At 42.5% G+C, this 25,578-nt stretch overlaps 1 protein-coding gene across 1 annotated transcript in view; it reads left to right on the top strand.

Moving 5' to 3' along the window:
• The window catches only part of LOC309550528 (CD109 antigen-like), a 130,916-nt gene that overhangs the window by 19,590 nt on the left and 85,748 nt on the right, over nucleotides 1-25,578 (top strand). Inside the window, exons 3-8 of the mRNA XM_082250887.1 lie at nucleotides 2,379-2,407; nucleotides 3,714-3,944; nucleotides 4,518-4,643; nucleotides 10,053-10,095; nucleotides 15,322-15,409; nucleotides 25,429-25,519. Coding sequence (XP_082107013.1) covers nucleotides 2,379-2,407; nucleotides 3,714-3,944; nucleotides 4,518-4,643; nucleotides 10,053-10,095; nucleotides 15,322-15,409; nucleotides 25,429-25,519 — 608 coding nt within the window. The remainder of the gene's footprint in view (nucleotides 1-2,378; nucleotides 2,408-3,713; nucleotides 3,945-4,517; nucleotides 4,644-10,052; nucleotides 10,096-15,321; nucleotides 15,410-25,428; nucleotides 25,520-25,578) is intronic.

Genomic DNA, 25,578 nt, shown 5'->3' on the forward strand with positions numbered 1-25,578 from the left:
AACAGCCAAGAAGGTATTTTTCCTTAGTAAAATTACCTGTGTTTTTAGCTAGCTTTTATGGCATGATAAAGGAAAAGGAATTGGAAGCACTCCAGGTTGAGTCAAAATCCAGATTTATTGACTAGACATCCAAATTATGATAATCGTGACAAGGTAGACGCGTTTCACACACTGACTGTGTGCTTAATCATTGGTAATGATTAAGCACACAGTCAGTGTGTGAAACGCATCTACCTTGTCACGATTGTCATAATTTGGATGTCCAGTCAATAAATCTGGATTTTGACTCAACCTGGAGTGCTGCCAATTCCTTTTCCTTTATCAAGTTTTCACGGAGGCGAGCCAGGGCATGCACCTGTGTGAGTCATTAGGCAATTACACCACCTTGAGCAGTGAGTCCTTGTCTCTTCAATAGCTTTTATGGCACATGTAGATGTTTTCACTTTAAGGCCTCATGCACACAGGATGTCCCCCCCCCTCCCCAGGATGCCTTTGTTCCAGGGAAGGAAAATGCAGCATAAAGAAACCCAAATTTTTGGCGTTTGGGTGTTCATTCATTCCTTTGGACAGAATATTAATTTATTCTGGCCAATAAAATGAATGATTGGTAAAGGATTAGATGCATTTACAGGTATTTAAGCTCAACTACTAAACAACTTATTCACTCCCTTGTAATCTCTCGTCTTGACTATTATAACTCCCTCCTCATTGGCCTACCTCTCCACAAGCTATCCCCTCTTCAGTCTATCACGAATGCCACTGCCAGACTCATCCACCTTACCTTACCAACTGTTCAGTGTCCACCACTCCTCTCTGCCAATCCCTCCACTGGCCTGGCTTCCCATTGCCCATTGAATAAACGTCAAAACACTAACAATAACTTACAAAGCCATTTACAGTCCTGCCCCGAGCTACATCACCAATCCTCCCAAGACCTCCTGCTTTCTAGCTCCCTTGTCTCCTCCTCCCATGCTCATCTCCAGGACCTCTTTGGAGCCTCTCCCATCATCTGGAATACACCGCCCCAATCTGTCCAGTTATCTCCTGCTCTGTCCACTTTTAGGCGATCCCTGAAAAGTCATCTATTCAGGGAGGCCTATCCTGCCTTCAGCTAACAACCAAATCTTATACTACCCCCATCAGTTCATCCCTCACAGTCACTACCTTTTGTTTCACCAGCCCCTTCCTCTTAGATTGCAAGCTCGCAGGAGAAGGGCCTTTCTCCTAACCCTCTTGTTTTGAATTGTACTCTTGGTGTATTGTCTCCCTTTATATTGTAAAGCACTGCGCAAACTGTTGGCTTCATATAAATCCTGTATAATAATATTATTAATCTATCATTTTTCTGCCGAAACATTCCTATCCTAAACGCTTAGATTTTTTTTTTCTGCTTCTAAGTGCTCCTGCCTCTAAACTCCTGTAAACACCTATGTCTGCAAGAACACAGGCTAACAGAGAGGGGAATTTAAAGGCAGAAAAAAGAAACATGAAATGCCTCTAACAGCCGTGTTTTTAATGCCCTCAGTGCCTGAGGCCTTAGTCTGTACAATTTACAACTCAACAGCTATTTCGGAAAATACAGTGATAAGCGCCAATTTCACTGCAAACACATTTGGCATAACATTTTTAGAAAACGTATTTTGGCACTGACCTATGTGCCAACTACTTCGACACCTGTTGTGGCTGCTGATGGGTTGAAGGCTTTTTTTTATGTAGCAAAAATCCTGTGTAATAAAAACCAGTCTGAAGGCATTCCACTGTGGCTAATTCTGAAACAACCCTGGAGACTTGGAGATGTATCTGAACTTAATGGAGAGATCAAAGAGCCCCGGAGTGGAGTGTGCTTTTGTTTTTTCTAAAACAAGAACAACAAATGGGAAATTGTGACATTATGTAGGCAGCAAACCAGCAGTCATGACAAAAACAAATAGCAAATGGGCAATTGTGACAATATGAGCAGAACAAATAGACAATATTGGCAATATGTGGGTAACAAACTGTTAATCATGACAATAAAGGTCAGTGGTCCAGAATTAAAAAAAGCTAAATCCGGTTGGCACACAGGATGCCCTGCCTAAAACGCACACTTTAGCAATAAAACCTTATCATTGGATTCTGGAGGAATTCTTTTGTGAGGTGTGCAGAACCCTGGACTATTGGGAAGTGTGCCAATATAGTACAGATAGGAGGAAAAACAAGCCTATAGGGTTTCAACCCTTCCCAAACGTATCCAGAATTAAGTAAAAGTTTTGGCTATAGATACACTTTCAGCAGCTTAGTATATCCTAAAATTCTTAACAAAACTGCCACACAGAAAAACTACCCTGTACTTCTTGTGTACTACTCATATATAAATCTGCTCTACTTCTGCTTTTCAGATTCCATTGAAATTCTCACTCTCCCAAGGGTAAGTTCATTATCACACTTGATAAATATAAGCACTTACTGTCCTCCTCATTTTCTACTCTACGGAATATTAGATGCAGTGTTGAGGTCGAACCTAGTGCAGCATTGAGTGTACTTTTATTGTTCCCCTATCAGTACAGTACTTTAAAGTGGTTGTAAACCCTTACATATACCCAGTGAAGCGATAGAGATTAAACAAATCCTCCTACATAAGTTGCACCTGTTTATCCGCAGTCTTCTCTTCTCTACATCCATTAAAAGTGCAGAATGTATAAAGCTTGTCTGAGCTGTGAGGAAAATAGAGGAAAAAAGAGCTAGGTACACAGCAGAGCTCAGTGAGGAGAATTCTGAGAGCTGATTGGAGGGAAGGCACGGACACACCCCAATTTACACAGCACACAGCAACAGAGCTGAAGCTGTCAATCAGTTGGAGCTCCCTCCCCATCACCTTTTTTCTCTTGGTGTCAGAAAATCTTCTCAGAAGTAAATCATGCAGATAGCAGAGGAACGGAGTAGCAGACAGAAATTACACTTAGTGCTCTTAACTTAGACAAGTACACACTATAGAGGGATATGTTTTGTTCATATTTCATGTCTGAGGGTTTCAACCATTTTAAACATGGTCAGTAGCCTTGCATCTGCTTCTGATTCTAGAGCTCATGTGCATTAGGACCTAAACTACTAACCTTTTGGATAAGGCTTAACTGGCCATACATAGATTGAAATTTCTCAGCAGGAACCAGCTGTATTGGAAATTCAAAGAAATTGGAAATTATTTGGTGATTTTAGTTTCCTCCATTTAACAAAAGATGAAATATCAGTTTTGAAGTGATTGTTTAATGTGATGCTATCTCCTGGCTGTTCAATAGATTTGTAAGGCAATTGTTAAAAGTATTTTAGGTTTCTTCATTGATTGTTATGTCCTGAACCACAGGTCCATTAATTGAGCCAAGGTAATGGTAATATTTATCTAACATTTGTGGTGCAGGTAAAACAGAAGTACTATATATGGGGGTAACAAAGGAGTGTCATGCAGTGGGGAAAGCACAGTCATGGTTAGCACTTTTCCTTCACAGCCTGAGTCCCGAAGTTTATGGGCTGTTGCCATGTTTGTTGATTTAAAGTTTTTAAAATATTTGTGTGTGTATGGATGTTGATGGGCCATTCGATTTTGACCTACTAGAGGAATGTCAGGAGGAACTACAGGAAAAGCTATTTATGTTGCCTCTAATAGGAGAAATCCAGGACCAGTAAAGCAGTGCCTGTTCTTATGTTCTGTTCTCAAAATTAACCTTTTTTTTCTACAGGTAGCAAAAAACACCAGTTTTAATATATTTAACCTGATTGTCAATGGAGCGACTCAGAATGCATCAGTTTTCTCAAACACATTGAAGATACAAATGCAAATGAAAAACACAGCAACATTTATCCAAACTGACAAAACCTTGTACAGGCCTGGACAGACTGTCAAGATTCGAATCATTTCTATAAATTATGACATGAAGCCAAATACAAGAAATGTGGATATTGTTATAAGGGTGGGTATTACTTGTCTAGACAGTTTTTCGATTAGTACACTTTTATCTTTATTCATAACAGCCACATCAGTATATGGGGGAGATTTACTAAAACTGGTGCACACAGAATATGGTGCAGCTTTACATGGTAACTAATCAGATTCTAGGTTTTATTTTACAAAGCATAATTCAACAATCTGAAGTTAGATGCTGATTGGTTACTATGCACAGCTGAAACAGATTTTGTGTGCACTAGCATTAGTAAATCTCTCCCTATATGTTTTTGTGAGCACTTTCATTAATGTATATGTACCCGATCCCCCACAAGGCAGATTTCACATAACTTCCTGTGTGGTCATATCACTGATGTTATAATTATATGAGTGGAAGTATTACCAGTAGAACATTGATATGAGTAAAAACCTAACATAACATTTTTGCCTGGATTTCATCTTCATAAATTTCTTTAACTTCTATAGTCAATTGCATACCATCATTAGTCTGTCTAAGGCTGCTGTGCACTGGCAGTTTTTTTGTCTAATTTCAGCACATTCTTGTCTAACTTGACAACCCTGTCTTATTTTGAAATGATAGGATCCCAGAAGTAATATTGTCCAGCGGCACCTAAATATGACATCGGAATTGGGGATAATTTCAACTCAGTTCCAGCTTTCTGATAGCCCTATGTTGGGTAATTGGAATATAGAAGCAACATTAAATGTAAGTATTTATTTAATAAACATTGCATCATACTGTAAACAATGTTTACTAAAAATGTTAGTAAGTTGTCTGTCAGTTGTCATTTATTAGAGCGTAATTAGGTATGTGCAATCTAACAGAGTGTTCTGGAACTGTAAGTAAAAACCTGTTTTTAGTGATTGGGTGAGGGCCTACATTCAAAGTCTTATTTTTGCAGGATTGCTCAGCAAACTTGAATGCTAGGTACACATATGTAGTTCTTATAGAGGGATTCTTCCTGACCATTAAACACATCCCAGTGGTATGTGCAGATGCTGTACTTTAGCTCTGCGTCTTTTCTTGCAGCTCCCTAGCTGCGCTTGTCCCTCCTGGACTCTCTCTACAGCCTCCTGGCTGCTCACGCCCCACATGAATGTCCTCTTAGGCTTGGGGTTTCCTCTGTCCCAACCTGACCTTGATGATTGGCAGCATCTCACATAGCTCCCCTCATACACACTGACCTCCCTGGGGCCCTGAGCTCTAACTCTGGCTCTATTATGAAGCAAGCCCACAACTGAGCCATTAGTGTGCTTGCTTCTCCCAAAATTTAGCGCAAAACACAAACTTACAGAGTAGTACAGGGTCACCCTGCTACATATCCCCCCCTTTGTTTTGAACCGGGGGGAGGAACACAAACCCATCGCTATGGATGGGACACCTCTGTGCCAGCCATTAGCTGCGTAGCTCTAACCTTTGTGTTGTTTCCACAAGAACTTCATATTGGCACCTGTGTGCCAACTATCAGCAACAGGGGCCCTAAACTGTCCAAAGTCCTTTCCAAAGGGGCACTTCACCAACTTCTTTTTCCATGTGTGATTCCACAAGCACTTTTCCTGAACGTGCGCTCCCACAAATCTCTCCACTATCCCTTCTAACTTCTGGCCTCAAGATCCTACATTTCTTTTTTAGCTATCCCAGGACTGTAGGGGGCCTACCTCTATGGCACCTGTCAGGGATCGACCTCTCTCACTACCTGACTCAACCTGAACCAACACTATCTGTTTTCCAGGTTTGCTAACCCCTGTATGGTTATTCATGGCAACCAAACCCTCTAGGATTGAAACTCAATTGTACAGGTTATCATCAGTAGCAATATTCCCCCATGAATTAAACACATAATCATCGTCAGCATCACCCGGAGCTCTTGTCCTATTGCTTTCTAGGACATTTTCTGTGGAGGGACCATATACAGGCCAGCGGTTACTCTCTAAGGGACCTTCCAAAAGTTTAATATCGCCCCCTCTTGTCCAACACTCCATAAGCCACTATTCTACCAACCAACCTTTTCCAACACATTTTTTACATGAGTTTCTTTAACCATTTCTGTGTCCTCTGGTACTTCAGTGAACATCTCCGACCTCACAACATCAGTAGGAAGCAATCCAACACACTGGGAGCCAACATTCAACATGGGTTTACACACTTTCCCATTGCGGTTCCCAACACTGTTATTTCCGGTCAGAGTGTCTCCAGGTACCTTCATCTCTTCATTCTCACCTCTTTGGGGGTGCTGGATCAAATTCCCGCTGCTGCCCCATTTGCTCCGGGCCCTTCCTTCACATGAGGTCTAGCAGATGAGACAGTATAGATGTCAAGTACCAACCACTGCTAAGCCGCAACTCGGACCAGCAGGAACGCTTCCCATCACACTATTGGGCCGAGAGACGTCTAACATGTCTGTCATTTCTGATTTCTCTAGCAGTTCTCCTCAGTGCCTTGCGCACAAAACCACTGCTGCAAGCACTCTCGACCACTTTCCACACAAGTAATTAACATTGCATTAACTTCGCCTGTACCACCTGTCCTATGCAGTACCAGGCCACCCATCTGCGATAGATACATGCAGGTGTACAGCAAAAGGGTTTTTACCAACTCCAACATTTCACATAACAGCTCAGTTATTTCTAAACATCCCACATCTTAACACAGAACTTTAGGGAATCTTCCCTTACTAGAGATGTGGAGGAGCTCATTTGCTCGAGAGGCCGAGACACTTAAAGAAACCTCCACCTCAGAGGAAAATAGTGCCTACCTCACTATTACCTTTAGAAATTTCTTTCCACCATGCTAACACCTTTATGACCAGACTATCCCAGTCTATCCTGTCTGTGCTCCAGTCACAAGCACTCCGTAGTACTGCTCCATCTGCCCAAAGAGACACAGACAGACAAAGGGACTAAACACTATCTGACACACTACACTTTTCACGAATACACTTCTCAACACCATCATTATCAGCATTCCTACCTTGTATAATCTGCCTTAGCACATTAGCAGTTTGAGACTATAGGATACTTAGTACATCACTTTTCACCTCATGTGAAAGACACTCACCCATTGGGGTGGCCACTTAGTTGTCCCTGGAAAACCCCAAAGTCAGTTACGCTGAGCTCCTCTGAGGTCTCCAGAGACATCTCTGTTGCATCTCTGTTGCTAGGGGCAATGGCACACCTCTCTCAGGGGTCATCCCTGACATATCTGGATGCAATACCACACTTTCACCACTTTCACCACTGTACACTGACGGTGCTTTATTACCATCATAAGACTCTGCTGTTTCAGTCTTAGCAGGCTGCATCAACCCGTTATTTACCTCAGCATTTTTAATCAGCTTAGTGCACCACACATTATATTCATTTGTATCACTTGTCTTCCTGCTAGACAGTACACTGCCAGAAGACAAGTCCTTATCAGACCTCAGTCTTGCTGTGGGTTCAGCATTAACTCATGTTTCTCCGCTACACAGCAGAAAGTCTCTCTTGATCGCACATCTCCTCACCAGATTTGCCACTACGTCACTGGTCTTAAACACATACTCAGTCTCTCTCACACATGAAATAGGAACAGTCTTACCATTCCAGTTGGCAGATGTTAAACACTTCAATTGAGGGCATTGTCAATTCTTTGCTGCACTTTCACAAGCTAATGCCCCCACATGGATGCAGGGCAACATTGCAGCCTTCTTGGACTCTCCAAAATGCCCTGCAGACCAAACAGGTTTACTATTGTCAGGGGTAACAGCAGACCCACACACATGGTCATACCCCTTGCAGGATGCTGGATACTGTGCCCTCTTCTCTGGGCTGGCCATTACACACAAGCAGCCATAACGTGAATCCACCAGTTTCTTGCACTCATGCAGGCTGAACAAAATTTTCTCCACAGTTTCCAGGGGAGACAGACACTTTTGTACAAACATCTTCACTCAAATTCAGAGCCACATCTCTGCTGTAGCTCCTCCTTTCTGCAAACAGACTTTTCTGCTGTTGCTTTGAAAGGCCCCATTCTCCCAGCAGGACTTTTCCAGCGCTGATTGCTTCTAGGTATCTGTTGTAGTCATCTTGGTTATGATGACCTATCAAGCGGTACACCCCTTGGTACTCCACTGGCAGAACTGGCTTCACCAATTCAGCCCAGCGACCTCTGAGCCACCCTTTGTACAAAGCAATCACCACAAACTCATCCAAAAAGTCCTCAACATGGTCAGAAGGCAACATAGGCTGTATGAAGTCAGCAGCACAGATTTCTCCTTCGTAGCCATGGGCAACCACTCCTATCTGCTCACTCCTTGCACTGAGTGATCTCTTGCTTTCCTTTTCTTTGCTCCATTGTGGCCAAATGCCTCTTGCTGAGTCTGGAGCTTGTTCTGTCAGGAACAATCCCTCCAGCCACATAGTTCTGTCTCTCATCTCAGCAAACATTGCTCCTTTTTTGCATTTTGACTGCCCCATCTCTGCAGCCAGGCACACAACACTTTTTAACACAATCCCTTTTAACTTTAAGGGTCCTTTCACAGGGGCGTTCTACCCAGGGGACTTCGCTTTGCTCCGCTCATCCCCGCTAAACAGGTGGATGAAAGGTGCTTCTCTCTATGGGGAGATCGGATAAAAACGGACAACCTGTTCATTTTTATCTGATCCCATCCGATCTGATCTGCCAGACGGCTGAAAAATAGAGTTACTATCCATCTGGATTTCACGGACAGGATCAGATCGGATAGCAGCGAGTGTCGGCGGACATGTCACCGCTGACATCCCCTGCCCCATAGGTGTCAATGGAGCATCCGATCAGGTCTGCCTGAAAAACTTACAGGCGGACCTGATCGGAAAGCCCATGTGGAAGGGGCCTTAGACTTGCAAACAATGCACATCTCTATGTAAACTTCACTGTAATCACATCAACTGCTGTATACTGCAAAAAGCAGTTTCTTGCTACTCACTGTTTCTGGTTTGCGAGGATCTGGAAGTCATCTTTGCACACAGCTATCTTCCACCATATGTAAAGGCCCGTACACACGATAGGAAAATTGGAAGTAAAATTTCGTCCTACAAACAATCTGCCGGATTGTTAGTGTGGTACTTTCGACAGCCGATTACAAATTTTTGGATGACAAAAACTGAATGTGCAGGCTGTAAATTTTTATCATACGTGAACACAACGTCTGATTTTGCTTTAATTAGCACAGTTTTCGTCTGAACAAAAATTGTAAAAGCAAAACTACACATGCTCAGAATCTACAGAATACATACAAAACAATTCAACACATTACATCACTTCTGAAGTTGAATTTTGTTATATGAGAATTTCCGTATAAAAGTAACCACTTCACTTTCGATATAAGACCAGCATGCAACAAAAAAGGGACGGAAATGTGTCCGATAATCTGATCATGAGTACGAGGCTTAAAAATTGGTGTGATTAAGTTCAAGTGGTAGGTGCGTTTACAAGGAGTTGCGCCAATTCAAAACTGTATGTTTGGGCATGGCAGCCCACCTTTATTGAAAAACAAGTCAAAGTTCATACAGACAGCTCTTCCCATGCAGGGGGTTTCCACCATCACTTCAAAGACATAAAACTTAGCCTCCTGGCTCTCTTGTGGCAGCTTTACTACTCAGAGTACCTCTGCAGGGTCTTCCTGACCATCAAATACCTTTTGGTCTTCCTGATCATTAAACACCTCCCAGTGACATGCGCAGACACTGTACTTTAGCTCTGCGTCTTTCTTTTGCAGCTCCCTAGCTGCACATGTCCCTCCTTGTCTCTCTCTTCAGCCTTCTGGCTGCTCGCATCCCACATGGACATCCTTTCAGGTTTGGGCCTTCCTCTCTCCCAAACTTATGTTGATACAAGACAGCATCTCACACAGCTCCTCTCAGACAAAATGACCCCCATCAGGAGAGTGAGGCCCTGATCTCTAATTGTGGCTCTATCTTAAAGGCCAGACCACATCTGAACCATCTGGGTGCTTGCTTCCCTCAAAATCTGGCGTAAACCACCAATTTTCCAAGTAGCACAGGGTCACTCTGCTACAATATATATATTTCCCTTGCTGTAACTTTATTATATTTCTTTTCTGAACCATAATGTTTTCCAATCTTATTTTAATTTTAGGATGCAACTCAGAGTTTTGTTTCCTTTACTGTTGCTGAAAACGGTATGTGTCTATTATATATTATATGTTCAGAAATTACCATCACCTTTCAGATAACACTGTATTTAAAATGTAAGCTAACATAAATCGTGAATACTTTACATTATATTGGTTATTTTGAGATTTGGACATTTTATGCTAACATTCACAGCTAAAAGATGTTTTGTGTGTGGCTGTAATCATCTCACATAGCCCTGAATGTTCTGATCCTTGAGATGTACGTCAAAGAGTCTTTTGAAAGCCACCATACTTCCCGCAGAAACCACCTCTTGTGGTAGAGAATTCCACAATCTTGTAGCCCTAACAGTAAAGAACCCCCCACGTTGCCTGAGGTTAAAACGCTTCTCCTCTAATCGAAATTGTATGCCCTTGAGTCCTCATGCAATCCCTTCGACTGAATAGCTGTTTTTCTATGCCGAGATCCCCATTGAGATATTTATAAATTGCTATCATGTCCCCCCTCAGGCGTCTCTTCTCCAGGGAGAATAAATCAAGCGATTGCAGACGCTCTTCGTAATTAAGGTCCTCCAATTCCCTAATCAGTTTAGTTGCCCTTCTCTGGACTCTCTCCAGCTCCAACACATCCCTCCTGAGGACTGGCGACCAGAACTGGACAGAATACTCCAGATGTGGCCGGACCAGAGTTTTATAAAGTGGAAGGATTATAGTCTTATCTCTGGAATGCATCCCTTTCTTTATGCATGCTAATATTCTGCTGGCTTTGGCAGCTGCCGCTTGACATTGCATGCTATTGCCTAATCTATCATCAACCAAGACTCCCAGATCTTTCTCCATTTTTGATTCCCCAAGGGTTCCCCCCCTAACGTGTATTGTGCTTTTATGTTTTTATTCCCCAAGTGCAAAACCTTACACTTCTCTACATTAAACCTCATGTCGTTGCCCACTCTGTTATTTTGTCCAGGTCATTCTGTAGGATATCTGTTTCATGCTGTGCAGTTATTGCCCTGCCCAATTTTGTGTCATCTGCAAAAACTGATATCGAACTACTGATCCCGTCCTCAATGCTGTTTATGAATAAATTAAACAAGGTTGGTCCCAGGACTGAGCCTTGGGGGACCCCGCTTACCACCTCAGACCAGTCTGAGTATGCGCTGTTTATTACCACCCTTTGGACACAACCTGCTGTCGATACCTGAAGACCTTATTTTATAAATTATGCGCATGTGGGGAACTGTATCAAAAGCCTTAGCGAAATCCAGGTACACCACATCCACTGGTCTGCCCCTATCTAGCTCACAGCTCACCTCCTCGTAGAATGTTAAGAGATTGGTTTGACAAGAACACCCATATGTAAACCCATACTGATTACTTCTGATGATGTTGTTGTCTTTAGCAAACTCTACGATATAATCCCTTATCATCCCCTCCAGAAGTTTACATACTATCGATGTCAAACTGACAGGCCTATAATTTCCCGGGATATGCCTCTGCCCCTTTTTTAATATCGGTATCACGTTAGCCTTCCTCCAATCCCCCGGTACATTTCCTGTCATAATACTGTCAGCAAAGATCAGGAACAGTGGTCTAGATATAACCTTACTGAGTTCCTTTAGTACTCTTGGATGTATGTCATCCGGGCCTGGTGATTTGTTTGTGTTAAGTTTATCCAACCTTTCCCTGATTTCACCCTCTGTTAGCCATAGCTGCAAGACCTGTGTATTACTACTAACCATACATATAGTTACATAGTTACATAGTTGGTGAGGTTGAAAAAAGACATCAGTCCATCCAGTTCAACCTATGATGTGTGTGTGTTTGCTTTTAACCGTACATTGTATAACCCTGTATGTTGTGGTCTCTAAGGTGCCCATCTAACAGTTTTTTGAAACTATCAATGCTCCCTGCTGATACGACTGCTTGTGGAAGAGAATTCCACATCCTTACCGCTCTTACAGTGAAGAACCCCTTACGCATTTTAAGGTTAAACCGCCTTTCCTCTAGTTTTAGTGAGTGGCCACGTGTCTTATTGTATCTCCTTTCTCTGAATAGTTTGTTCCTTATGCTAGGGTCGCCAGTACAGTATTTGTACATTGATATCATATCCCCCCTCAGTCGTCTCTTCTCCAGAGAGAATAGGTTCAGTGCTTGCAGTCTTTCCTCATAGCTGATGTCCTCCATTCCCCTAATTATTTTTGTTGCCCTTCTCTGGACTCTCTCCAGTTCCAGCACATCCTTCCTGAAGACCGGTGCCCAGAACTGGACAGCATACTCCAGATGTGGCCGGACCAGAGTCTTGTAGAGTGGGAGAATAATCTCTTTATTTCTGGAGTGAATCCCCTTTTTTATACATCCCAGTATTCTGTTGGCTTTACTTGCAGCGGCTTGGCATTGCATGCCACTGCCAAGCCTGTTGTCTACCAGTACCCCCAAGTCTTTTTCCATCCTAGACTCACCCAGAGGCTCCCCCCCTAGTGAGTAGCTTGCTTTCTGGTTTTTGGCCCCAAAGTGCATTACTTTACATTTTTCAACATTAAACCTCATCTGCCATGTAGTTGCCCACCCCGTTATTTTGTTCAGGTCCGCTTGCAAGGTTTCCACATCCTGCATAGAAGATATTGGCATGCTTAGTTTAGTATCATCTGCAAATACTGAGATTGTACTAGATATCCCCTCCTCTAAATCATTTATGAATAAATTAAACAGGATTGGTCCCAGGACAGAACCCTGGGGGACCCCACTTTCCACACCCGCCCAATCCGAGTACTCCCCATTAATCACCACCCTCTGAACTCTCCCCTGGAGCCAGTTCTCTATCCAAGGACTCACCTTATGGTCCATACCTACCTTCCTTAGTTTGTACAGTAAGCGTTTGTGGGGAACGGTGTCAAAGGCCTTTGCAAAGTCCAGATACACCACATCCACAGGCTTTCCTTTATCTAGGTGGCTGCTCACTTCATCGTAGAAGGTTAATAGATTGGTTTGGCAAGAACGATTTTTCATAAATCCATGCTGATTGCTTCTAATAATACAGTTTTCATTACTAAAGTCTTGTATGTGGTCCCTTAACATCCCCTCCAAAATCTTGCAGACTACCGATGTTAGGCTGACCGGCCTATAGTTCCCCGGGATACATCTCGGCCCCTTTTTAAATATTGGTACCACGTTGGCTTTTTTCCAATCAGCTGACACCATACCCGTCTGTAAACTATCCTTAAAGATCAAGAATAATGGTCTGGCAATCACCTGGCTGAGTTCTTTAAGAACCCTCGGGTGCAAGCCATCCGGTCCCGGTGATTTATTTATGTTAAGTTTCTCTAGTTTAGTTCTAAGTCTATCTTCTGTTAGCCATGGCGGCATTTCCTGAGGTGTGTTGTTTAGTTAGGCCTTACAAGCTAGGTTCGTGTAGCCCCCCGATTCTTTTGTGAAGACTGAAGAGAAGAAATGATTTAACACTTCCACCTTTTCTCTGTCCTCAGTGGCCATATTTCCTTTGTCATCTTTTATGGGGCCAATGTGTTCTGGCCTCGCTTTCTTACTGTTTATTTACTTAAAGAACTTCTTGGGGTTCTTTTTACTCTCCTCCGCTATATGTCTCTCGTGTTCTATTTTAGCCGCCCTGATTTCGTCTTTACATTTCTTATTACACTCTTTGTAATGCTTAAATGCTGCCAATGACCCCTCAGTCTTGTATTTTTTGAAGGCCTTATCTTTAGCACTAATATACATTTTTATGTTGGAGTTTAGCCACCCAGGGTTTAATTTTGCTCTTTTAAATTTATTTCCCTTTGGAATGCACTGGTCAATCCCCTTGTTAAGTATGCTCTTGAAGCACTCCCATTTTTCCTCCTTGTTCTTTGTTCCCAGGGTTCTATCCCAATTGATATTTTCTAGCAGCGAGCGCAGTTTAGGGAAATTGGCTCTTTTGAAATTCAGTGTCCTTATATTGCCCCTCTGCTTCCTATAACTGTAATTAATACTGAAACTTATCGACCTATGGTCACTGTTTCCTAAGTTGTCCCGTATTTCTATATCCGTGAGCAGGTCTGTATTGTTGGTAATCAGTAGGTCCAGTACCGCATTGTTTCTTGTCGGTGCATTCACCATCTGACCCATGAAATTGTCCTGCAAAACATTTAGGAACTGCCCTAGCCTTTGCTGAGTGTGCGGTTCCTTCTGCCCAGTCTATACAGTCATGGTCAGTGTACCCCTCCTTTTCCTGTGTAAAGACTGACGAGAAAAAAGCATTCAGCACGGTTGCTTTTTCAGTGTCCTCTGTAACCAACCTCCCATCATCGTTAATTATGTGTGCAATATGCTCTGCCCTAGTTTTTTTGCTGTTGATATATTTAAAGAATTTCATTGTTTTTTTTTTGTTTTTTTTTTTCTATCCTCCGCTATTTGTCTCTCAAAGTTGATTTTAGCCATTTTGATTTCGTGTTTACTTTTCTTATTTGCCTCCTTGTATTGCTCGAAAGCTGATACTGTGCCCTCTGATTTATATTTCTCGAAGGCCATTTTTTTTCCCCTAATATGTTTTTTAACGTTACGGTTTATCCAGCCAGGTTTGGCTTTGTCTCTTCTAAATTTATTTCCCATAGGAATGCACTGCAAGATGCATTTGTTTAATATGTTCCTAAAGCATTCCTATTTTTCCTCCGTGGTCAGTGTTCCCAGGGTTTGGTCCCAGTTTACCCTTTCCATCAATGAGCACAATTTTGGAAAGTTTGCCCTTCTGAAGTTTAGGGTTCTTATGTTCCCCACTTGCCTTGTTATATTGTTATTTACACTAAATGTGATCATCCTGTGATCGCTAGAGCCCAGGTTGTCATGGACTCCTACCTCCGAGATTAGGTCTGGGTCATTAGTGATCAATAGATCCAGGACTGCATTTTCTCTAGTAGGGGATTCCACCAACTGTGACATGTAGTTATCCTGTAAGGTTTCCGTAAATAGACGGGCCTTCTGTGAGTGTGTAGTCCCCTCTTCCCAGTCAATGTCGAGATAATTGAAGTCCCCCAATATGATGACTGATCCCAGTTTTGCCACTTTACCCAATAGTGATAAAAATTCCAGCTCTATCTCCTCCTCCACATACCAAAGTGAATGAATTAATAAACACTTTTATGAATGCAATTACATTTTGAGTGTATCATTTTGAAATAACATGTGCTAATGTTAGTGGTCACATAAGCTATAGGATTTGCACTAATGTCTGTTTGGCTTACATTTCTGTTTTTGTTTTTTCTTTTTTTAATATTTACTTTACAGTTTTTCAAAAGTTTGATGTAAAGCTAGATGCACCATCTTTCTTCATTGCCTCAGACATGAAGAACTTTACTGGTACAGTGACTGCAAAGTAAGTTATAGCTCTCAAAACATGGAACACAGTAAGCAGTAGTCAGTGAGCAAACAAGCACCCAACTTCATCCACACACTTAAAGGCTAAGTTCCCCCTTGTGAAAAAGTAGCAATTACACATATATTTTGTAGGGAAAAATTGTGCATTTATTATTTTTTTTTTTCACTGGAGCCCGCAGAGCATTGTATGAGCAATCAGCGCATTACGGGCTTAATGTCGTTCTTCTGCAGACATGCTCTTCAGCTTTCTTACCTATACTTCTGTACAGGCTTTCTGTTGAAAAGCTGGAGGACATGTAAGTAGATTAAAGGGTGCTTACCAGTTCCCTATGCAGTCCATTGCGAAGCACAAACCATCTGCCATGGGGGGAAAAGGGGACCCTACACAGCCATGCCATTTTCAAATGTGGCAGCAAGGGTGGGGAGAGGACCCCCACCTGCTGTCATGGGGGGAGGGGGGAATCGGAGAGAGGTACTGAAGCTTGTTGCACCCCACACTCTAAATATGGGTGTAACATGTTCCAAGAGGTGAACCTATCCTATAACCTTTATTCTGGATTTGTCTGGCCTATAAATATCAAAACCAAGAGATTTTTTTTTAAATGTAGAACTTTCATATAAAAATAGGATTAGTGGAAAAAAAAAATTACCTTTATGCACAATATCAGGAAGCAGTCTGTGCAATGACTAGGCCCTTTAGTCTAAAATCTAATAAAAAATCAAAACTTAATGGGTGTAAGGGTATAGGTGCAGAAGGTATTTGCAATTCTGATTACAGTATCTGTAAATGTTATACTTGGAAGTACAGGGTTGTTGTGCTAGTTAGTTTATAGGAACATTTTTGATACTTCTGCAAGGGTACCCTCGAAGTGGTGCTAGATAAAGAACTCTTTTGAATAAATATATTCTATGTTGGAAAAAAATATATATTCTAGCTAGCTATACACTGATAGTTTTTTTTCTGCTTGCAGGCTATAAAGCAAGATTGGGTCTATTGTGCCCTGCTGGCTGTCAAAAGACTCAAATAGCAGCCGTATCACATTGGATGCAGCCACTTTTCAGCCAGCAAATTTCCACCCAGCTCTTGTGATTTTTTTTCAACTGGGGTATACTGGGCGGGGAGTAAGCAACAGGGCCACCCACTGGGCAAAATTCATTCAGTGTTTTTGCAGCTTTCGACTACCTGATCTTTGTATTCAATCTTGACCAATGCAATAGACCTCCCCACCAGCCACCACAATGTGACAGCGTAAAAGCTCTTTTTTGGACATTGGTTAGTGGTTGCTATCAAAGCATATCTACAGTGCTTTGATAAAATATTGAGGCCTTCCTCACTTTTTTATTATTTTTAATTTAATTATGTTGCAGCCTGATACTACAGTTTTTTAAATTAATTTTTTCCCCCAATAATATGCACTCAGTACCCCATATTGCAAAGAGAAAACAGAATTTTAATTATGTTTACAAATGTATGAAAAAAAGGAAAAACTGAAATGTCACATTGGCAAAAGTATTCAGACTCTTTTCATCAACAGTTGAAATTTAGCTCAGGTGCCTCCCGTTGCTGAGATATTTCTACACCTTAATTGGAGTTCACCTGTGGTAAATTACATAAATTGATTGGACGTGATTTGGAAAAGCACACACCTCTCTATAAAAGGCCTCACATCTGACAATGCATACTGTATCAGAGCAAAAGCCAAGGAGTCAAAGGAACTGCCTGCAGAGCTCAGACAGGACAATTGCATGGCACAAATCTGGGGAAGGCTACAAAACATTTCTGCTGCACTGAAGGTTCCCAAGAGCACAGTGGCCTTCATAATTCTCAAATTGAAGAAGTTTGGCAGAACCAGATCTCTCCCAAGAGCTGGTAGCCCAGCCAAACTGAGCAATCGGGGGAGAAGGGCCTTACTAAGAAAAATGATCAAGAACCTGATGGTCACTCTGACTGAGCTCCAGAGATCCTGTTAGGAGATCGGACAAAGTTCCAGAAGAACAACCATTACTGCAACTCTCCACCGATCTAGGCTTAATGGCAGAGTGGCTAGATAGGAGCCTCTCCCCAGAGCAAAACATGAAAGCCTGCTTGGAATTTTGCAAAAAAGCATGTGAAGGACTCTCAGACTGTGAGGAACAAGGTTCTCTTGTCTGATGAAACAAAGATGAAACTATTTTGCCTCAACTATAAATGTTTTGTCTGGAGGAAACCAGGCACTGCTCCTCACCTGCCCAATACCATCCCAAACGTAAAGCATGAACGTGGCAGCATAATGTTTGGGTGACTGGTCAGGGTTGAGGGAAAGCTGAATTGAGCAAAGTACAGAGATATACTAAATAAAAACCTATTCCACAGTGCTTAGGACATCAGACTAGGCCAAGGGTTCATCTTCCAGCATGACAACGATCCTAAGCATGCAGCCAAGACAACACAGGAGTGGCTTAGGGACAATACTATAAATGTGCTAGAGTGGCCCAGCCAGACCCTGACTTGAACCCTATTGAATATCTCTGGAGAGGCCTGAAAATGTCTGTCCACCGATTGGTCCCTATCCAACCTGACTAAGCTTAAGAGGAATTTTCAAAGAAAATGGCAGAAAATCCCTCAATCTATGTGTGCAAAGCTTGTCAAGTCATAGCCAAAAAGACTCAATATTGTCATTTCTGCCAAAGGTGCTTCAACAAAGTACTGAGTAAGGCTGGCTATACATTATACAATGGTCTTGTTCAATTTCCTTTAGATATACCTTCAACTATGTAGTGCAAGGGCCTGCCTGATTGCATACAAATTTAAAGTGTTTAGGTTTTACTTCATACTATATGGTTTTGGTAAATCTAAATCAAAATTGTACGTGAAAGTTTTAGGTATGGCCAGCCTAAGGGGTCTAAATACTTGGGTACATGTGATATTTCATTTTTCGCTTTTTTAATAAATTCTGAGACATTTCTAAAATTCTGTTTTCACTTTGTCATTATGAGGTACTAATTGTAGATTAATGAGAAAATAAATTAATTTAAACAAATGTAGCATCAGGCTGCAACGTAACAAAATTATATAACAAAGGGGCTAAATACTTGATGAATGCACTTTAATCCCTATGAGTGTCCTAATTGTGGGGGATAAAAATACCACCTATCACTTTAAAACATACCTGTGACCAGTATACCAAAAGCTGGTGGGGACCTGCTAATTTTGAAAGACGATCAACTTCTTTCGAGTCAGGAATGTTGGTAAATTTTTCTGAATCAGCCACTGATCAGTGTATTTTGACAGGGGAGACTCCCTGCTGTCAAAATACAATGTCTCAATGAAGAGGATTCCTCTATCCACCTCGCCAGTGTGGATGATAGAATCCATTCGTTTTTTTTTTTCAAATGAGCCATCTATAACCAACCTTTTTGGATGGAAGATTAATCAGCAAGAATAAGAGATTTGCATGCGGCACTTGAATAAATCAATCTTTTTCTGCAATGGGGTGCAATCCAAACTGCTTACCAGATGGAAAGGGGTAAAAGGCCTGTCAGTAGACAATAATTGATGTATGCTTTTCTTGATATCAGCAGGATCCACTCAGTGAGAGAGGCATGGTGTATGGAATCGCATATGAAAAACAAAAACTAATCTCATGGTGCAGTATATTAGGCAAATGGAAAATAAACCCAGAAAAGCCACCACCAAAAAACCTGTGATACCAGGAGCACTGAACACCTCAATATGTCCTAACAGGCTGCTTATCAGACACAATAAACTTGCAGACAATATGGGTTGACATGAAATTCGTCCTAACAGGCTACTTACCAGACACAAAATTTTTTCAGACAATACAGATGGGCATTAAATTTGTCCAACTTTGTGATTAAACTCTCATCCCGAGCAACACCATAGGTCAGATGACAAAGCCAGAAGACTCAGCGTAATAACCAAAAAGAAAATTGGCACATAGTGTGGTAATTTAAACAAATAATTAAATACAGAGAAACGTTAAATGAATGAAAGCACTCCACACCTCAGTGTAACCAATCAAACTGCTTACCAGACACACTGATTTCGGAGCAAACAATCCTGGTGGTAAGTAATAGTCAGCAGAAATCCTCTTCTATCAGGGTGAGTAGGCTCTCCTCTGGGAGGAGAGGTCTGGGAGGAGAGCCTAATCACCCTGATAGAAGAGGATTTCTGCTGACTATTACTTACCACCAGGATTGTTTGCTCCGAAATCAGTGTTTCTGGTAAGCAGTTTGATTGGTTACACTGAGGTGCTTTCATTCATTTAACTTCTTGGTGGTGGTTTCTCTGTATTTCATTATTTGTTTAAATTACTACACTATGTGCTAATTTTCTTTTTGGTTATTACGCTGAGTCTTCTGGCTTTGCCATCTGACCTATGGTGTTGCTCGGGATGAGAGTTTAATCACAAAGTTGGATGAATTTCATGCCCACCTGTATTGTCTGCAAAATGTTTGTGTCTGGTAAGCAGCCTGTTAGGATGAATTTCATGTCCACTCATATTGTCTGCAAGTTTATTGTGTCTGGTAAGCAGCCTGTTAGGACATATTGAGGTGTTGAGTGCTCCTGGTATCACAGGTTTTTGGTGGTGGCTTTTTTGGGTTTATTTCCCATTTGCCTTATATACTGCACCATGAGATTCGTTTTTGTTTTCATATGCGATTCCATACACCATGCCTCTCTCACTCTCTCACTCTCAAAGGGTGGTAGGGTGCGGTCTAGTCCGTTCAACAGGGGAAAAGTTCCCCTAACACTTCAGCTGTCTTGCTTCAGACTGGAATCCAGAATCAGTCCCTTTTGCTCACCAATACATCTCTGGATTTGGCAGTCTGACAACTTCTCTGCTGGGACCCCTCTTGGCAATGTAGTAGCTTCTGCTGGGCCGTCCGGCTTTCGTGATGACTACTCGGTCCTGATAGATGGCTCTTCCAAGGCTCCATTCTCTCCAGATATCCAGGAACCTGTCCCAGGCATCTTTGTTGTGAGGTCTCCTCTGGGCTTTAGGAATGTAGTCCCAAACTAGTTCCTCTTCCCAGCTGGCACAGGAGACCTCAGTAATGTCTATGACATCCTGCGGCACATAGGAAAAGTCCAGTTACCACTCCAGAGCACTCCTACTCTACACCTCCCTCTGAAACTGGGAGAACCTAGGGAGCTCCCTGGCCTTTCCTTTGCTGGGTAAGACACAGGTCTGTGAGGATCGGGCGATTCACTTTTTGTAGGCTGCATCTCATTCCTGTAACCTGCCTCTGGTGACAGCTGGCTCTGTCTCAACCGGGGATGTGGCAGGGGCACTATGGGGTTGTTGTGAAGTCCGTAGCTGTTCATCTGTGCAGGTAGATGTAGGCTGCTGCTCCTCCACCACCCACTCTGCTCTTTCGGGGTTAGTGGACCTCTCACCCCACTATCCCCCTGGAATTCCTGCTGGTGGATATTCAGCTTCCTAAACATCCCCCATGTCCACTCTTCCTCTGACTCGCTCTCCAGGGACCACTCAGCCTCCACTTCTAGGGACCCAAACTCAGCTTCCAGTCTGAGAGACCCCTGATCTAATTTGCCACCACTGCATCTCCCCTCTGGTTCACCTGAAGACGCATGGTCCTCAATAGCTGGCTCCTTCCATGCGGGACTGACAGGGTGGACTTCAGCAGCCAGCTTTTATACTGGAACATCCTAAGCTGGGCCTTGATCTTCCACCTCCAGCAACAGCAGACGTATTAGTACAAATTTCACGGTCTTCAGCAGGACACTTCAACACACGCTTTACCCAGCCATAATCAGACCTCTGGGCACTTTATAATCCATGGGCACGATTGCCCGCTGTGGTTGCCATGGGCGACAGAACACAATACAGTCCTCACTGTGCCCCGGTTGGGGCAACTGGACGTACAGTATAGCTGGTTGGTAGCAACTTCCCCCTGGTTGTTATGGACAACGGCACTTGAACACCAACTTGACATTTACTATTCAGCAATGTATAATTCCTATTTCCCTTCATCATCCCCTTGCAAACTTAGATGGCAAAGAACAGTCTCTGGCTCAATATTTTTAAGCTGCTAGGGGAAACAGCTGTGCAGGGTACCATGAGCGAATCCCGAACAAGCACCCAAATGTAGAACACCCCTTGTAAGAGCTGCTGAGTTAGGGTTCCCCATTGCTGCACATCCAGCCACTATAATGCCAGCTATAATTTCTTTCCACTGCCACTACTAGTAGTACACAATAGAGGGTGCTACACTATTAAACTGTACAACTTTGTCAGCAAGTCTATTGTATCAAATACTACTGCAATAAACTTCAAATACCAGATCCAGTAATTGCTTTACACACCTGAAACCAAAACATTTTTCCATGTCATTAGAAGCTGTCACGAGGAATGTTTATTATCAGGGAGTAGTTTATGAAAATATACTCTTTGCTAAGGATGTTTAAATGATTTTTTTGGATTGCCGCTTAAAGTAGACACTATAAGAAAATTGGGCAAAACATTTCATAAGAGGAACGATTGTTTGATTTCCTCAAAACGATTTTTCCCATACGAGGAACTATGCCACAGTGACAGTCCAATCACAGCTGGTCACATAGTACACAGGAAGAACCGTTGATCGACTTTCCTTAGTTTGTGCCTGACAGGCATGAGTAGAGGAGAGCTGATCTGCGGCTCTCCTGACGGGGGGTCTGCACTGGTAGTCAGAGCATTGATTACCAGTGCAGACCCTTGGGGGGGTACCACTAGAACCACCAGGGATTTCCACCCATGACCCCAGGGATGCCCACCCATGACCCCAGGGATGCCCACCATGACCACCAGGGATCGCAATCAGTGCTGCCCGCCAGTGCCCTCCCCATCAGTGCTGCCCACCAGTGCCCATCATTGCCATCTATCAGTGCCACCCACCAGTGCCCATTATTGCCCACCAGTGCCGCCTATCAATGCCCATTAGTGCCCATCAGTGCCGCCTATCAGTGCCCATCAGTGCCACCTATCAGTGCCCATCAGTGTCGCCTATCAGTGCCCATCAGTGCCCATCAGTGCCGCCTATCAGTGCCCATCAATGCCGCCTATCAGTGCCCAGCAGTGCCGCCTATCAGTGCCCACCAATTCTGCATATCAGTGCCACCTATCAGTGCCCAGCAGTGCCGCCTATCAGTGCCCACCAATTCTGCATATCAGTGCCACCTATCAGTGCCCATCAGTGCCGCATATTAGTGCCAGTGCCATCCCATCAGTGCCACCCTATCAGTGCCACCCCATCAGTGCCTCCTCATCAGTGCCTGTCAGTGCGGCCTCATTAGTGTTCATCAGTGCAGGAAAAAATGTATCTATTTACAAAATTGTATAACATAAACAAAAAACTTTTTTTTTTTTTCAAACTTTTCGTTCTTTTTTTATTTGTTTAGCAAACAAGAAAAAACCTTGCGGTGATCAAATACCACCAAAAGAAAGCTCTATTAGTGGGAAAAAAATGACATAAATCTGGTTTAGGTACAGTGTTGCATGACCGCGCAATTGTCATTCAAAATGCAACAGCGCTAAAAGCTGAAAATTGGCCTGGGCAGGAAGGGGGCGAAAGTGCCAAGTATTGAAGTGGTTAACCAGTTCTGGACCGGAAGAATTTGCCTAATGACCAGGCCATTTTTTGCGATACGACACTGCGTTACTTCAACGGAAAATTGCGCGGTCGTGTGACACTGTACCAAAATAAAATTGATGTCCTTTTTCCCCACAAATAGAGCTTTCTTTTGGTGGTATTTGATCACCTTTGCGATTTATATTTTTTGTGCTATAAACCAAAAAAGAGCGACAATTCTGAAAAAAAATATATATTTTTCACATTCTGCTTTAAAACATCCCCCCCCCCCCGAAAAATTTAAAAATTCAACATTTTTCATCCTTTTAGGCCAATTTGTACTCTTTGGTTAAAAAAATGCAATAAGCGTATTTTGATTAGTTTGCGCAAAAGTTATTGCGTTTACAAGCTAGGGGAAAGATTTTTGTCATTTTTATTTATTTATTTACTTTTTACTAGTAATGGCGGCGATCTGCAATTTTAAGCGGGACTGCGACATTGCAGCAGACAGATTGGACCCCTAACTGAAATTATTGACTATTTTGGGGAGATCAATGACATTACTACAGAAATCAGTGCTAAAAATATGCACTGTTACCGTAATAATAACATTGGCAGGGAAGGGGTTAACACAGTGAGGAGCAAAGGGTTAAGTGTGAGCCTAGGGGAGTGTTTACTAACTATGGGCGGATGGGCTTGTGAAATGACCACAGAGACCTGTGATCCTATATAGAAGGATCACAGTTGCTCTGTGATCATTTCAGAGAGAAGAACGGTCAGCTAGGTTTACAACAGCTGACTGTCCTTCTCTCTCAGAGCGGAGCGGCATCCCCGCTGCCTAGTGGGGTCGGGAACGTGCCGGTGCGCGCTCGCCCCACAGCACCATGAGCGTGACCGACGTAGGGCTACATCAGTTGGTGCTGGAGAGCCAACCTGCCGCAGTAAATTTGCAGCGGGCGTTTGGAAACCTGTTAAAGTAGTTCTAAAGCCTAAACATTTTTTACCTTAATGCATTTCTTGCATTTTGGTAAAAAATGTTTAGGCATCAAATTGGGAATCAAATTTCAAAGTTTAGGAACTTTTAGGAAGATTCCAAAGTTTATTTAGTAAAAGTAGGATGCCTTATCTTTCCACTTTGATGAACGTGCAGATTAATTAATGTGGCGGTGTTCTTATAAAGATAACTTCAAAGCTCAACCTTATCATGATTAAAGGGTAACTCCACTTTCATGGAAAGAAATTGTAAATAAAAAACATATTATAGCATGTACAAGTCCTACACAAGTCATATTGTAATTGAACGTTAATAAAAAATTACCTTTCTTTTTCAATCTGAAGTGCTGTATTTTTCTGTAAATGCAAAGCTATATGGCCTACAGATAGTGTACAGGACACCCCCCCAGAAATGTACCGTAATTTCCTGATTTTGCGATTAGCTTACTGATTTTCCCAGAAGTCTGTGCTAAGATACAAATCAGATTTTGGACATCCTCTGCAACAAAAATGTAATTTTTGATAAGATATTCCCAAAAGTAAATCAAGTCTAAAGGGATTCAGTCCTTGCAAGTGCAGCAGGTGATTTATAATTATAAAATCACCCCCATTCAAGTGGCTCTAAGGGGAAAACATTTTTAGTATGTGTATCTCCCCTTCACCCTTTAAATCTATCACATACCTGGTTGTAGAGCCTGATATGATGAGGAAGGCCTCTCTGACACCTCTGACTCAGGGCCCCTGATAGTGTGAACAGAAGGAGCAGGAGTGCAGAGTGGCATTAGTGCCTGTAAGTCGTGCTAGCAGAGCAGGTGTCCACGCCAGGCAGGGTAGTAGCCAGTGGTCTTTAGTGATGCAGGCAGGCTGGGTGGCAGCTGGTGAGCAGCAAACTCAAGCAGACTGGTACTGGAAACAGCATGAAGGGGAGGTGTACACTGATAGCAGATAGTGGGTAAGCTGATCCTGATGACAGCACTAGAAATAGCAGAGTCAAGCAAGCCGGGTCATACACTGGCAAGGAACAGAGGCACAGGCAAAAGGGTGGTCAAAGAACAAGCTGAGTAAAGAGCCAATCAGCGAAGCAGTAGCAAATGGAGCTAGGTTGGGGCAAAACGCATCAGGGGACCAGGATTGTGGATTGGTGTAAGGCTGAGGCCATTTCACACATGTTAACAACACAGACTGGACTGTGAGAGCAGCAAATTCTCCAAGTAGATCACCCAGCGGGGAATATTTTTTTTTCTCAACAAAAGTAAAGTTACTCTTTAAAGTACAGGTTTACATTGGTAACAAAAACTCTGAGGTGGGGGTTCCCCCACTCCCCTCATAGTATGCCCCCATAAAGATCCCAAAACTGGTAATATGGAAATTTTTTGGAATATGTTTTTAATATGTATGTAATTAAAGCATGTTTATATATGACAATCTGCTTTTTTAAACTTTGTTTTATAGATATCGCTATGGAAAACCTGTAAAAGGCAATGTAACAATAACAATAAAGCAATACACTGAAGTAAATACTCAAATAAGCAAGACATATCAGGTACATTTACATTTTCATTTATTATTTGACAATGTACCTTAAAAATCATAAAGTTATTG

This window comes from Pelophylax lessonae (assembly GCF_965119305.1).
Source record: "Pelophylax lessonae genome assembly, chromosome: 3".
NCBI classification, from domain to species: domain Eukaryota; kingdom Metazoa; phylum Chordata; class Amphibia; order Anura; family Ranidae; genus Pelophylax; species Pelophylax lessonae.